The sequence below is a fragment of the Saccopteryx leptura genome, chromosome 4, assembly GCF_036850995.1.
Source record: "Saccopteryx leptura isolate mSacLep1 chromosome 4, mSacLep1_pri_phased_curated, whole genome shotgun sequence".
NCBI classification, from domain to species: Eukaryota; Metazoa; Chordata; class Mammalia; order Chiroptera; family Emballonuridae; genus Saccopteryx; species Saccopteryx leptura.
Genome location: NC_089506.1, coordinates 12,717,097 through 12,730,819, shown reverse-complemented (window position 1 = coordinate 12,730,819; position 13,723 = coordinate 12,717,097). Strand labels below are relative to the sequence as shown.

The following is a 13,723-nucleotide window of genomic DNA, read 5'->3' as shown; positions in this document are numbered from 1 at the left end:
CAGCACTGCAAACATGTCTTCGCTCCTGCCATCGTGACATGATTTTCAAGTTCGTTCTATGGATTCCTAGAATTTCCAGGAGATTGGGAGTGGGGGTGCCCCCAACAGAGGGAGAGAATGGGAACGTCTGTGCCAACACCTGGGTGCCCCCCGTTTCATACTTGGGGGCTCTGTAAGGTTTCACTGGAAGAAAGGCCCTATAGAAAGAGGGTGAAAACTATCAGCAAAGCGGACGATCTGTGAGCTTCGGAGTGTATTCCCACGGGTACTTACATAACCTCTCCTCTTGCGTTTCTTAGGCATGATCTCTCTCTCTCTCTTATAATAAGCCACCATGACTAGCCAGAACCGAGACTCAGGTCACCCCGTGGCATCAAGGCGCACCTTTCCCGGAAGGTGTCTGGGCACACTGGGGTGGGCCAGCCTCCTCCCTGCCAGGTGCTTAAAGCTGTGCCCAGCGCAACCCCGTTTGCTGGGAGCCCGGAGTCCCTTTGGGAAAGAACATGAACCCTGCTCTGACTGACTGAATAGAAATGTTTGATGGATGACACCAAGGCAACAGGGCTGGGAATGAGAACCAGCAGATGGGGGGGGGGGGGTTTTAACAGGAGCACCAGAGGAAGCAGCAGGACCCCAGGGTCAAAGGCCTGGACGCACCACCCCAGCTCAGTTCAGTGCCACCCCCCCCTGCATCCCTTGGGGCTCCAATCACCTCTGCTGAGCTGCCATTCTCTGCAAGATGGGTACGAGGAGAGTAGAACATTTCCCCCCAAACCAGACAGAGCATGGAGACTCATACTCCAGTCCAGAACAGGAGAAGGTCAGCAGGGATAAAAATACACAGGGACGAGGAAATGGCCTCACTGGGAACCCACAAGCTTGTGGGGTCTGTGGACTGAAGTACCATAAAGAGAAGACCTCAGAGAGATCCTTGTGTTTGTCAGGGTCGCGGTGGGTGAAAGCCAGACCACAGAACTCGGGGCTGTGATGGTGAATGCTTTACTCACCGGCCGGTGAGGCTCGATTCCTAACGGTGACTTAAAAATGACAGACTTATGTGCGCTGGGACTGCCTCAGTGGGCAAGTGTGCCACTCCCTGGGAGAATAGATTTAAATCTTTTTAAAAAGAAAACCCACAAAACTGTTGTACCCGTAAGTTCCAACAAGATCTTATTCTAAAGACAAATGTGTAACAGATGAAGTGGCGGGGATGGCGAAGGAGTAGAGGTGGGGAGTCTGAGGCCACAGCAGTTCAACTGTCCCCTCCCCCCCCAGGGCTGCTCTACAGAGCTCTTCCGCAATTTCTTCTCCGTCCCCCCACCTTCTACAGGCGAGGACAGCCGCTGAGGTCTGGCTTCCTGAGCAGCTGCTAGGCTGGCCAAGCGGATGTCCAAGTCACCTGGAGTGACTCTGTAAATCAGATGAAAAGAAAGGCAGGTCAGCCGGCCCGGGGGAGGGGGGGGGTCCGAGCATGCCTCAGTACCTTTGAACTGTGCACCACTGGGGAAGGGAACACCTTCCTAATTAAGGACTTCTCAGAAGATCTTATGATTCTTTTTAAATGCAGGTCTGTTATCTGATTTTGTATCAGTTACAAGGGAACTTGATCTCCCTATTAAGAAAAAAAGAAATAACTTAGCAAAATGAACTGGTTTAGGTCACGCTCGCCCTTGTGCTTTTAGCCGAAATTACTTGTTTAGTTTAAATGCCTTCTTCTGAGCCGATTTCTTTTCATTCATGGCGGCCAAATGGAAGAGGCTGCAAGCTCTAAGTGTCTGAGTTGCGTCTGCTTTGAAAACGCTCACTTCCACTGTAATAAAGAACATGTGCGATGACTTTTAACTCGGGACCTGGGACTAAGTGGAATTTGGAGGCTCTCAGTGACGATCTCCACATCATCTTGATTTTAGACTCTGCACTTTTTAGAGGAATTAATGTCCACCCCCTCCCCACCCCCTGGCCCCCCCGACAATTCTGTTTACTCTACGTCCAGATACTCTACTCTGCTCTCCCTCCAGCCCTGACGCTCCCTTCCTCACAGAGCCTTCTTAGAAAAGCGTAAAACACGCCACTTCCCTGCATGACTGCCAACTGCCCCTAGGAGACTGGAGCGCCTCACCGAGCCTCCCAGGGCCCCCAGCGTGTGAGCCGGTCAGCCCACTGCTGGGACAGACTCCCCCACCACTCACCAGCTGGTGTCGGGGACTCCCTTGGTGGTGTGGAAAAACCACGTACACGGAAACTGGTACCAGACTCTTACCAAGCTCCCGCCTTCATCTCTGAGCACGTGCGTGTGTCTGTGTGTCCTGGTACTGTCTGTCTCCACCACGGGACTGTGAGCTCCTGGACAGACAGAAACACGGACGCCACGTTTCTGCCTCATTCCCACCATGTAGAACTGTGCAGAGCTTTCACCAGATGCCCAATAAATGCTTGTTGAGTGAATGAGTATCCACTTATAACACTACAATCCGAGGAGTTTCTCAGAGTATTTAAAGGATTGTGATTTTATTCATGTATTTTGCTCAATAATTGCAAAACAAACAAAATTTAACGAGAACGAATATTACTAGTTTATAGGCAATTTCCAAGACTCCTCTTATTATTAATAATAATTCTTCCCAAACAGAGGAGTTACCATAAAAAAAATAATTCTATGCTAAGTGATGGTTAGAACGTGCATTTAAGATCTATACTAAGGAAATCATAGGTATCTCTCAAACGACATAACACATTATTCAAATTTACCACAATATTCTGTGGATCTGATAACAGACCAGCTCAATGAGTCAACTGTCGCTGTTAAAATACACGGCTAGAAAATTCTTCCAACTGGACCACATTTATGGTCAAAGGAAACAAGGGAACATAAATACTGCAAAAACATTGTTGGTCATCATAATCTACAGAAACTACCACATATGAATGGCTGCTTGTCTATAATTTACAGGCTAACTTTTCCTATTGTCAAAATTAGTTCTGAACACATTCACGATGACAACTCATTGCCAAGCTCACAGCTGCTCTGGAGGCTAACAATTTCTTTCTAACCTGCAGTAATTCCGTCTTATTGTTCTAACAAGAAGGGGCACACAGCATTTATTTCAGCTTTACTTTCTTACAAACATCCGTTTACGCACAGTCCTCAGGGGACATCTGTCACATCCAGGAGTATTCAGATAAAACCAAGCACTGTGCCTTGGATGGAGTGAGCCCTCAATCCATTTTCTGGTAAGTGAACTTAAAACGTGAGGAGACATGAAAATATTACCATGGTAAGCAAACCTTTCTGATTTTAAGAACATTCCACATGGAATTTTTTTTTTTTTTTTTTCATTTTTCTGAAGCTGGAAACGGGGAGAGACAGTCAGACAGACTCCCGCATGCACCCGACCGGGATCCACCCGGCACGCCCACCATGGGGCGACGCTCTGCCCACCAGGGGGCGATGCTCTGCCCATCCTGGGCGTCGCCATATTGCGACCAGAGCCACTCTAGCGCCTGGGGCAGAGGCCACAGAGCCATCCCCAGCGCCCGGGCCATCTTTGCTCCAATGGAGCCTTGGCTGCGGGAGGGGAAGAGAGAGACAGAGAGGAAAGTGCGGCGGAGGGGTGGAGAAGCAAATGGGTGCTTCTCCTGTGTGCCCTGGCCAGGAATCGAACCCGGGTCCTCCGCACGCTAGGCCGACGCTCTACCGCTGAGCCAACCGGCCAGGGCTCATTCCACATGGAATTTAAAATACCTAGGTGAACGTTTTAGACATTGCCTTCATTTAAGATACGAGGTCAGCTGGGCAGCATGGGGACAAGAAGGACTATGCCAGGTGGTGACGACGGTGGTGGTGGTGGTGGTGGGGGGAGACCACAGTGGAGGTGGAGGGGGCACATGCAGAGCACGGAGCAGCAGGCCGAGCACAGCAGGGGCGCGGGGCACCGTGTGGCAGAGAAGCAGAAAGCCAGATGCCGGCTGACCAGAAGGCTTCAATCTTATTCTTGACGCTAATAAGGAACCACCGCATGTATTTATATGGAGGGAATACATGACACACTATAGTTGTGTTAGCAAATCACTCTTGTGCAACTGCAGAGAACAAACCAGTGACTGATACACTCACCCGGGCAACTGACAGGGAGGGTCCGGACCACTGGCACAGTTATGCAGATGTGCTGACTTCCTCTGTCTTTCCCTGTCCGCAGCTAGTTAATCGCCTCAGAAATATCTTTATCCCGCTCAGACATTTGGACTATTTAAACCCCTCTATCTATTCTCCCATCCAACATTTTCCTGGTTACTTTAGCTGGATTTACTTCAAAAATTCTCTTTCACATAATTCATCCTTTCAAGAAATACACCCTCGTGCCAATGCCATTAGGTGCTCGAATTTCAAAACTGTCTCGATCTTGGTTCTATTTAGGAGGGGGGAGGAACCCCACAAACCATACTGTAATAAAGTTCTGTCCTTCTGGAATGTCATTTTCTTCTTCAATCATTCAGTTGGGTTTCTCTGTGCCCAACTTTGCATGTGAGGGAGGACAACCCGACTCCTAAGACGTGATGTTCACGACAGCTTCCCCTCATCTCCTCCTGGAAGGCACCCACAGCTTTCCAGAAGAACCCCACTAGAAAAGCAAACGTAAATCTATTTTCTTCCATTTAAAGTTCCCATCTTCATACTAATGTCTAAGAGAAAGAAAGCCATAATTTCTCTACCCGATCCACATCATAACAACTTGAAAGTACTCTGAAGTCCATTCTTCTATTTTAGGCTCCTTTAAATAATATGGTGTTTTTGCCCAAGCATCATCATTCCTGTTTTCCTGTTTATTTTTAAATACAGGGGGCCCTCAGGTTACAAAAGTCTTGACATACGACGTTTTGAGTTTACGACACTCACCCCCATACAAACTTAAAAACATTGAGATGTGAGCGTTTCCACTTACGCCGTTAGTGCTGTACTTTTTTTTCTTTTTTGTATTTTTCTGTAGCTGGAAACGGGGAGGCAATCAGACAGACTCCCGCATGCGCCCGACCGGGATCCACCCGGCACGCCCACCAGGGGCGATGCTCTGCCCATCCGGGGCATCGCTCTGTCGCCACCAGAGCCACTCTAGCGCCTGGGGCAGAGGCCAAGGAGCCATACCCAGCGCCCGGGCCATCTTTGCTCCAATGGAGCCTCAGCTGCGGGAGGGGAAGAGAGAGACAGAGAGGAAGGAGAGGGGGAGGGGTGGAGAAGCAGATGGGCACTTCTCCTGTGTGCCCTGGCCAGGAATCGAACCCGGGACTTCCGCACGCTAGGCCGACGCTCTACCACTGAGCCAACTGGCCAGGGCCTGTACTTTTTTTTTACATTCAATTTTTTGGTCATTTTTTTCTGTTACTACAGTACAGTGTACGGGACAGTATATGTATGTCCTTTTCCTTTTTCTGTGCCTCAGCTGTGTTTTTCTGTTCTAGAATATGATTTTACAACTGTGTTAGCATAGGTAAGTGATTTAGGCTAGACCAGTGGTAGTCAACCTGGTCCTTACCGCCCACTAGTGGGCGTTCCAGCTTTCATGGTGGGCGGTAGCAGAGCAACCAAAGTATAAATAAAAAGAGAGATTTAACTATAGTAAGTTGTTTTATAAAGATTTTGTCTTCCAAACTTCGTGAAAATCCGACATAAAGTACTTGGTAAGTAATTACTATTATATGCTTTAACATGCTGTAACTCTGCTTTATAAATTTTATAAAGTGAAGTTACTTCCCTACTTTATAAATCACCATTACTGTGGAACCGGTGGGCAGTTAGAAAATTTTACTACTGACAGAGATACAAAAGTGGGTGGTAGGTATAAAAAGGTTGACTATCCCTGGGTTAGGGTGTGTTTCGACTTACACTAAAATTCGGGTTACATCACTGTCCTAAGAACGGAACTATGTCGTAACCCAAAGACCCCCTGTATTCTTTTTCATTGTAAATGTCAATTTATTCTGTCCCCTGGATTGAACGGTTACTTTTGACCCTAATGAAGTTCCTGAACCAAAGCAACCTCCCTGTACTTACAAATTCATTTCTGAAGCTGGACACTATTTGTAGTTGTGAAATTCCCCACAGAAAAACTCAGGAGATAGTCTGATAAGCGCCCAGTTTCTTACAACAAAATACAATGACCACTCTGCATCTGGCGCCTCATCTGTAAGATGACAGTTTGGATGAAATGACGTCAAAGATTCCTTCAGGCTCTCAGGTGCTCAGATTCTAGATCAAGACAGCAGAGTTCTGGCGTAAAAACACAACAGAGAACTCTTCCTTAGCTGTGCTTCCCCCTTGCTGGAGAAACCGTTTTAATGCCCATCCAATCTGAGAAAACAGGCTTTCTCGTTCTAAAGAGAAGAGCCAAATGTATTGGCTATGAATTTTTCCCCCTTTAATAAAGGCTTCATACTTGACTCGTTCTAATTCAAAGTCTTGCTCGGCTTTGCTCCTTGGGACCAAAGTGAGCCTGTTTTCGTTCTCTGAACTGCCAAAATTAACACGAAAGTTAAAATTATAGATGCCAATAAAATTACCACATGTAGTAGATACCGCGCCTCATAAAAACGGTCCAACGTGCCTGTAAAATGCGTAGGGGCACAGCGACAATACCACTCTATTCCTTCCAACAAACCCGTCATAGAACTACGAACGGGCCAGGTTTTACCTTAAATACCCTGGGGCCTGGGGAAATCATAGCTCTCTGAGGTTAAGAAAACAATTTCCTTGATGCAAAGCATTAGACAAATCATGTGTTTTACAGTTTAGTTCAATTTATTAACCCCTACTTTACATATGAATGTTGTTTGGTTCTTTTAAGGGACGGCAGACTGTGGTGTTTTCTCTTTAAGGTTGTTCTGAAGAAACCACAGGCTCCCTTCCCGTGCACCCTGGCGGACCCACCAGGACACCCTTTCGCAAGGGCAGGGCATGCAGCTCCCAGGTGCCCACATGCTGCCACAGAGTCTTAAGCAGCTCTCCCGCGAAACCAAATTACTGTACTTGACTTTCGAATGTTTGCATTTGAAATTTAAGAGAGAACTGCCATTGAAAAGAGGCACTTTCACCAATTTATGGTATGTTTGGTTTAAATGCCACTGATTTCATAAATTTTAAGGCTGAGCCCTCGTAATAGTCAATGGAGGGAGAGTTGACATACAAAGGAATTTTAGGACATTTAGAAATTCTCGAAGAGCTTCTCTAAAGTCTGAGAATGTTTTATTTCGACACTTGATGGGTCTCTTCAAGAAGGTCCAGTCCCTAAGCTATTATTTGAGTAAACTGTTTTAATTCAAAGGAGAATGTAAATAAAGAAGCTCTCGTTAGTAATACTCCAGTTCATGGTGTCCGTTAGCTCCGATTTATTAAGAACTTTCTAACAAGAGTAGGATTAAACAAGCAAGGGGGTATATGCTGTGTGCATGCATGTGAGTGCACATACACACGCATGCATGCATGCACACACAAATGGGTTATGTCTACCACATCACCTGAATCTTTCTGCTTATCAGTATGTCTAATGGAGAGGTGCCTAATGCAGCCAGGTGAAATGACAAGTCGACCAGCTCACTGGTTTATAACAGAAACACATCGTCTTCCCCAGTCTGCATGTTTTCATCACTTATATTAGCTATTGCTCTTGTTACTGTGATCTGATCACTGATAAACAGCTGTCATAAGATAAGCACAGACCAGCCAAAAAAAAAAGTGGAGGATCAGGTAGAGAAAGGCAGCCAGTGGACATGGTGGGTGAGACCCCCTTAGCCAAGGAGTCGACTCCCCAGTCACCAGGATGGTAACCGACACCCTCTCTACCATCAGCAACTAGCACTCCTGGACCATTCTGCTACTGTGGTAGATTCGTAGCTTAAGAGTTAGAGTGTAAATAGAGGCTATCAGCCCAATTACACCTTCAAACCTTTGCTAAGGTGCCTCATGATAATCCAAGTGTGGTGTGTGCTAGGCCCTAAGGAATAGAACCTAGCAGAGTGCTAGTCACACAGCAGGCGCTCAAGTACGTTGAATAAACAGGTACTGCACATGCAGATAAGGCAAGGCATACCTAACTGCCACGGCGCTTTCCAGCAGCAGCCGCCACCGTGCTGTGTCGTCCCTCCTCCGGGACTAAGTTGGTGCCGTTGACCACAAAATACAAAATCATGAAGACATTCCAGTCCTCTTGGACAACAACGAATAGGATCTCTCTGATAGCATGCCATTCTGTAAGGCACTGGCTAACGAGTTCCTAGGCAATAAGGTGTCTACCTTTACTTTATTAAAAGCCCACCACGAAGAATGGAGTCCAAACTCCCATTTTGTCAATACTTCTCTCCCATCTCCACTGTAATATCAGACCCCAGCCTAACACTAGAGGCATCTTAGATGCTCAGGTGTCCATGGATGGCGTTTCTCGACTATAGTTTCACAAATCCAGAGTCATCTCGTCCCCACTTTGTTTGCCATGGCAGTTTCTCAAAACTGTGTCCTTTGCTTCATCTGTTCAGGTATCATAATTTTACTGTGACTGATTTCGGCAAAATGCAAGTGTAACAGACCAGGAAGGCCGAACTAAAGACAGTTTGAACATGTATATGTTGATGCTACTGACTCCCCAGCAACTAAACACTCGGCCACCCCTTCCCGCTGCCATTAGGCTGCTACAGAAGAGCTGCACAGCGTACGGAGGGACGGAGCACAGGGGGCGGGGCAGACACACAGAGAAAGCTCCCGGCTCGCTGCACCAACCAGCAGGTTCTCTCTCCAAAGCGCGGCGTTACGAGCGTACGGGAGAGGCCGTGAACTTGGTTGTCAAAACCTTAGGTTCAGATGCCACTTCTGATCCTCATTAGTAGTGAACCGTGGAAAATTATCTGACTTTTTGAGTCGCAATATCATCTTTTATAAAGTGTACACAGGGATGTTTGCCACAGAGAGTCACTGAGAGGACTAAATGATATCATGGGTGTGAGCACTTACACTGTCTCTGAGACTTAATAAATATTTAAGAAATGGTAATTCCTGTTAAAATTGCCTTCCCCAAGCCTATCTGAATTTATTCAATATACTCTTCTATGGTGTGTGAATTTTTACCAATAAGAAAATCATCTGGTTCTAAAAAGAAACCTTTAAAAAAAAAAAAAAACAGCAGAAACATATGTGGGAAGGCTAAGAGGGCAGAGGCCAATGGTGTTTCTTACACTAGAATTAATTAGTGTAGTCACATTGCTCACCTCTTGATTCTTATCTGTGAGCATGTGCACTGAATGAATAAAATATTTTAACTGGGAGGCAGAGAAGTTAATAGTAACATATATGTATGCATATATAGTAACATATATATATATAAAAACATACAGCATTTCGGATGTGTTACTGGGCCAGGAGATAATGGTCTTAAAGCAAATGAGAAATATGCATTGTGTAAGAACTTTGGAGAGAGAAGCGCACTGTGGAAATAGGAGAAAATATTAACAGTGTTACAAAAATGTAAAAAATATCAAAGAAAGCTGGCCTTTTTCAAACTTTTGATTGGCCCAATCTTTTACCTAAAAAAGAAAAAGGAGGCTCTGGCTGGTAGCTTAGTGAATAGAGCGTCGGCCAAGTGTATGAATGTCCTTGGTTTGATTCCCAGTCAGGGCACACAGGAGAAGTGACAATCTGCTTCTCCTCTCCTTCTTCTCCTCTTTTTCTCCCTCTTTCCCTCCTGTAGCCTGTGGCTCAATTGGTTTGAGCGTGGCCCTGGGCGCTGAGAATAGCTCCATTGGAGCACATCAGTCTCAGGTGCTAAAAATAGCTCAGTAGTTGAGCATTAGTCCCAGGTGGGGTTGCTGGGTAGATCCTGGTTGGGGTGCATGCAGGAGTGTGCCTCATTATCTCCCTCCTCTCCCAGGTGTAAGGGGGTGTTGGGTTGATCCCAGTTGGGGCACAGGGAAAGGGAAAGGGAAAGGAAAGGGAAGGGAAGGGAAAAGAAAACAGAAACTAGCACTTAAGTACTCTTAGTCCTAAAGATCAATACATTAGGAATTAAATAATTTCTGATGAGCCTGGTATGGCAATAGCCATTTGGTTCTCTCTTCTAAGGAAAATATCCAGTAGAACTAAAAAAAAAAAATTCTTTCATACAAACGTTCAGAATTTCGCATATTCCCTACTTAAGGACGTCTTGTCCAACAACAGCATTCTTCCAGTTAAGTAAACCATAGTCAATGTCCAGAGTTAAAGGCTCACCTTTACATTTTTCTTAACAGCAGCAATCTACAAGCTGTGTGGAGTACTGTCTGTAACCCTATCTCAGGTAAGAACAAGCATCACTTCTACGGTTACGTAACTCTTAGGTCTTAGCATTACACCATGAAGATTCTTAAAATGAACAAAACAAATCATTCTCACACTTTATGACAAATTAACACTTTTTAAACTGCCTTTCTTCTTAATCTGCTATTTACCGAGTGCTTTCCATGTTGTATGGCCAGTAGTCACAGCTGTTGTGGCCATGCAGATGCAGGTTCTCATTGAATTTGGGCAGACAGTAAAGAAACAGGAGAGCCAAAAAAAAAAAAATGGTGGGCCATTCCTTTATTAACGTCTCACATCGGCTGACGAGCAAACACACAGGGCTCCCAAAGCCACTGACACATTCTCCGGTTCCACAACCAGGAGAATCTTCTCCGGTTCCTCCTGGAATCAAAAGCCCCACCAGTCTCAGTGGCACTCACAACGCCCCTCAGGTCTGGTTCCCCATCTGCACACCTTTTCTTTCTCTGCCAACATGGCTTCTTCCTCAGCACTCTGCATTCTCTCTGCTCTCACTCTGCAAATATGGCTTCTCTCTCTTCTCTCCTTCTCCTCTGCTTTTCAAAACTTTCTGCAAGCGAAAACCTCTCCTCCAGCAATGGCCCTTCCCAAGCAGGAAGGTAATTTGCAATTTCACAGATCCACATATAGCTTGGGCTTCCCAGCCCCCAATGCAAACTATAAGTGAGCAAACATAAAAATCGCATTTTACAAACTTGTTTGACCAACGCATGTGTAGGAAACTCTAGGCGATGTGAATTGTAGAAAAAGGCATAAATACTGATCCCTGCCTTCAATGAGCTTACAACTCAGGTGCGGAAACAGGATATAAATGTGTGAGAATATAAGCAATTATAACACATTTGAATTACTCCTTAAAATACCCTTAGATGAGATATAACAAGAAAAATATATGAATAACAAATTGTCGTAGAAATTTATTAATATATATCTACTTATACACACACACAAAGGAAGAAAAATTAATGCTCTAAGAGGACTAAAGAAGGACCTCTAGTTGGGAGTAATCAGGGAAAAGCTGTCTGTGGGAAGGAGACTCCAAACTCGGTCTTTAAGGATAAGCGGAATTGATGGGTATGGGGCCATTATGTCATTATAGTCTCAAAATATTACGCTTGCACTTTTCCTGACCGTGCATCCTTTAAAACTGACTCTGATTGAAGGTGTAAAACGCTGTGCCCACGGAGGAGCCATCGTGACAATGAGGAGGGACACAGGCTTCCCCTTCCTTCCGTGACAGGGTGAGTTATGGGATGCCTAGGAGAGCGAAGAGCAGAGAGAGGTTCAGGAACCCAGCCAGCATACAGTGCGCACTGTTTTTAAATGTTCTCATTATGATCACAAATTACACAAGGGATTTAATACTCTCAGAAATGCCTTTCATAAAAAGTGCTCAAGCTATAAATTTGATGAGGTGGTAAAACCATGCTTTTAGATGTGCCAAGTTCCACTTCGGAAACGGAGCCCGAAATCTGCTTCTGAGGACCAAACTTTAGCATCTCACTATGCAAAAAAAAGTTAAAATTAAAATTAAAAAAAGATTTTATGTGGAAAGCCCATGGATGTTGTAAGAAAACAGCTCTGCCGTAATCTGAATCCTCAGACAGAGGAGGGTGAAATATGCCTACTCAGTAACGTCAGAAACAGTCGTGGGCAGATAACTCAGGCATTCTTGGATGTTACAGTGTGTTGCATGCAGGTGAACAGGCCAAATAACACACCACATTTCAGAGGCTAGATTAACGGAGAAGGAAAGTTTTCAGATAATATTTACTGAATGCCTCCATCAGAGGAGTGAAGAGATGTTACAGCTGATGGAAGACGGAAGCTGTATTTCCTGTTCGAACATCCTACAGCTGTTGGACTTTCTTCCAGTTCTGAGGTGACACCCGGGGACAAATCACCCTGGCAAGGTCGCATCTGGAGGGCAGCCCACAAGGGAGGGGCATTGGCACAGCTCAAGACTGAGGCTGTGGGAGATTTTAACAGCGAGACTGCTTCTCAGAGGGGCTGCAGACATGTTACCATATTTCTCTGCACACAACAATCTGGAAAGAAAAGCAGTGGCAACCTACCTGACCCTTTCTGGACTGGCTCCATCCCCCAGGTAGCTTTGACGCTAAAGCCCGGTGCATGCTAGGGGGTTGCATCCAGGCGCAAGACGGAGCCAGTAACAGAAACGGACGTCCTAGGATCTGGAATAAGAAGAAAGAGTCAGCTTTTGGGTAACAGCATCTGAAATGAGCATTTCAGATTGGCTACTGAGGGCACATGGAGCAACAGGAATCTGGGACTTGACCTCCGTATGGTCTACTTTTAAAACATGAGCCCCAGAACCCTCGGCTCTCCTTACAATTCAGGGCTGGAGATAAGGGTAACCAGTTCAGTTCAAAAGCACCTTGAAGAGGCTTTCTGCATGGACTTGGCGTGTTAGCGATTTTAGGGGGGAAAAATCCTCTTTACCATCCTTTTATCCTATCTATCTGCGTGGCACAGCGGGAACGTCGCCCCATGCCCGTCCCATATCACAGCCACCACCCCACTGCAGTGCCTCGGGAATCTGCAGTGTCACTTCTCTTCTGCCTTGTTCTCTGCAAAGTGAAGTCATAGGGATGGATCAGCCAACCTGACTCCTCACTACCCTGCCCAGAATCCTTTGTGAACTGGAATGAGTCATCGCTCCAAGAAAAGCTCCAGCCTCTGGTGTGCGCCGGCTCCTTTGTCTGTGCGCTGCGGCGAGGCTGGGCTGGGCTGGGAGAGCGCCCCAGGCCCCGGGGGCTGCCAGGGGCACGTCCCCCTCTCCGAGGGGCCCGGGGCCCCTCGCACGCACTAACACCAGCTCTCACTGTTTTTAATCATTAAAACACAGGGAGAAAAGGGGCGCGCACATACCTCCGGATGCTTCAAGAAAAAACACATACATTAGAACTGATCTAGCGTCATATACTCACCAGTTCATTATAAACCTGACACATTCTCTCTCTCTCTCTCTCTTTTAAGGCTGGCTTTTCATTGTAATGAAGGACGAATCTCCCTCCTGTGTGTGCCAGGCCATTCTACTACTGTGCACTGGATCAAAGTTTAGCTGCAGCGAGCTATTTGTCACAAATTCCAGGTGCATGCAAGTCCCTGCAAGCCTGGCTCTCCTCGCAGCCGACAGGGCCGGCAGGCGGCAGGCTCGCAGCACAGCCCGCCCGCCCGCCCGCCGCCCGGGCGGCTTCCGCCGCCGCCGCCGCCGCCGAGCAGAGGAGCGGAGGAGCCCAGTGAGCGAGGCGGCGCGGGAATGAGGTCACTATGTCAGGAACTCGTTCTCAGCGTGAGGTTCTCCTGAGCTCACAACACAACTGAAACCCACAGTGGTATGATTCATAGGCTTTTTTTATATCGCTACTT

General features: G+C 46.5%; 1 protein-coding gene across 10 annotated transcripts in view; it reads right to left on the bottom strand.

Moving 5' to 3' along the window:
* Positions 1–13,723, bottom strand: part of STOX2 (storkhead box 2) — a 222,565-nt gene that overhangs the window by 23,983 nt on the left and 184,859 nt on the right. Inside the window, exon 1 of one of the 10 annotated variants that reach the window (XM_066380149.1) lies at positions 12,406–12,477. The exons of the other annotated variants lie outside the window; for them this stretch is intronic. Within the exon in view, the coding sequence (XP_066236246.1) occupies positions 12,406–12,430 (25 nt within the window). The 5' untranslated portion in view covers positions 12,431–12,477. Of the gene's footprint in view, positions 1–12,405; positions 12,478–13,723 lie in introns of those variants that run through there. 10 annotated transcript variants of the gene reach the window in all.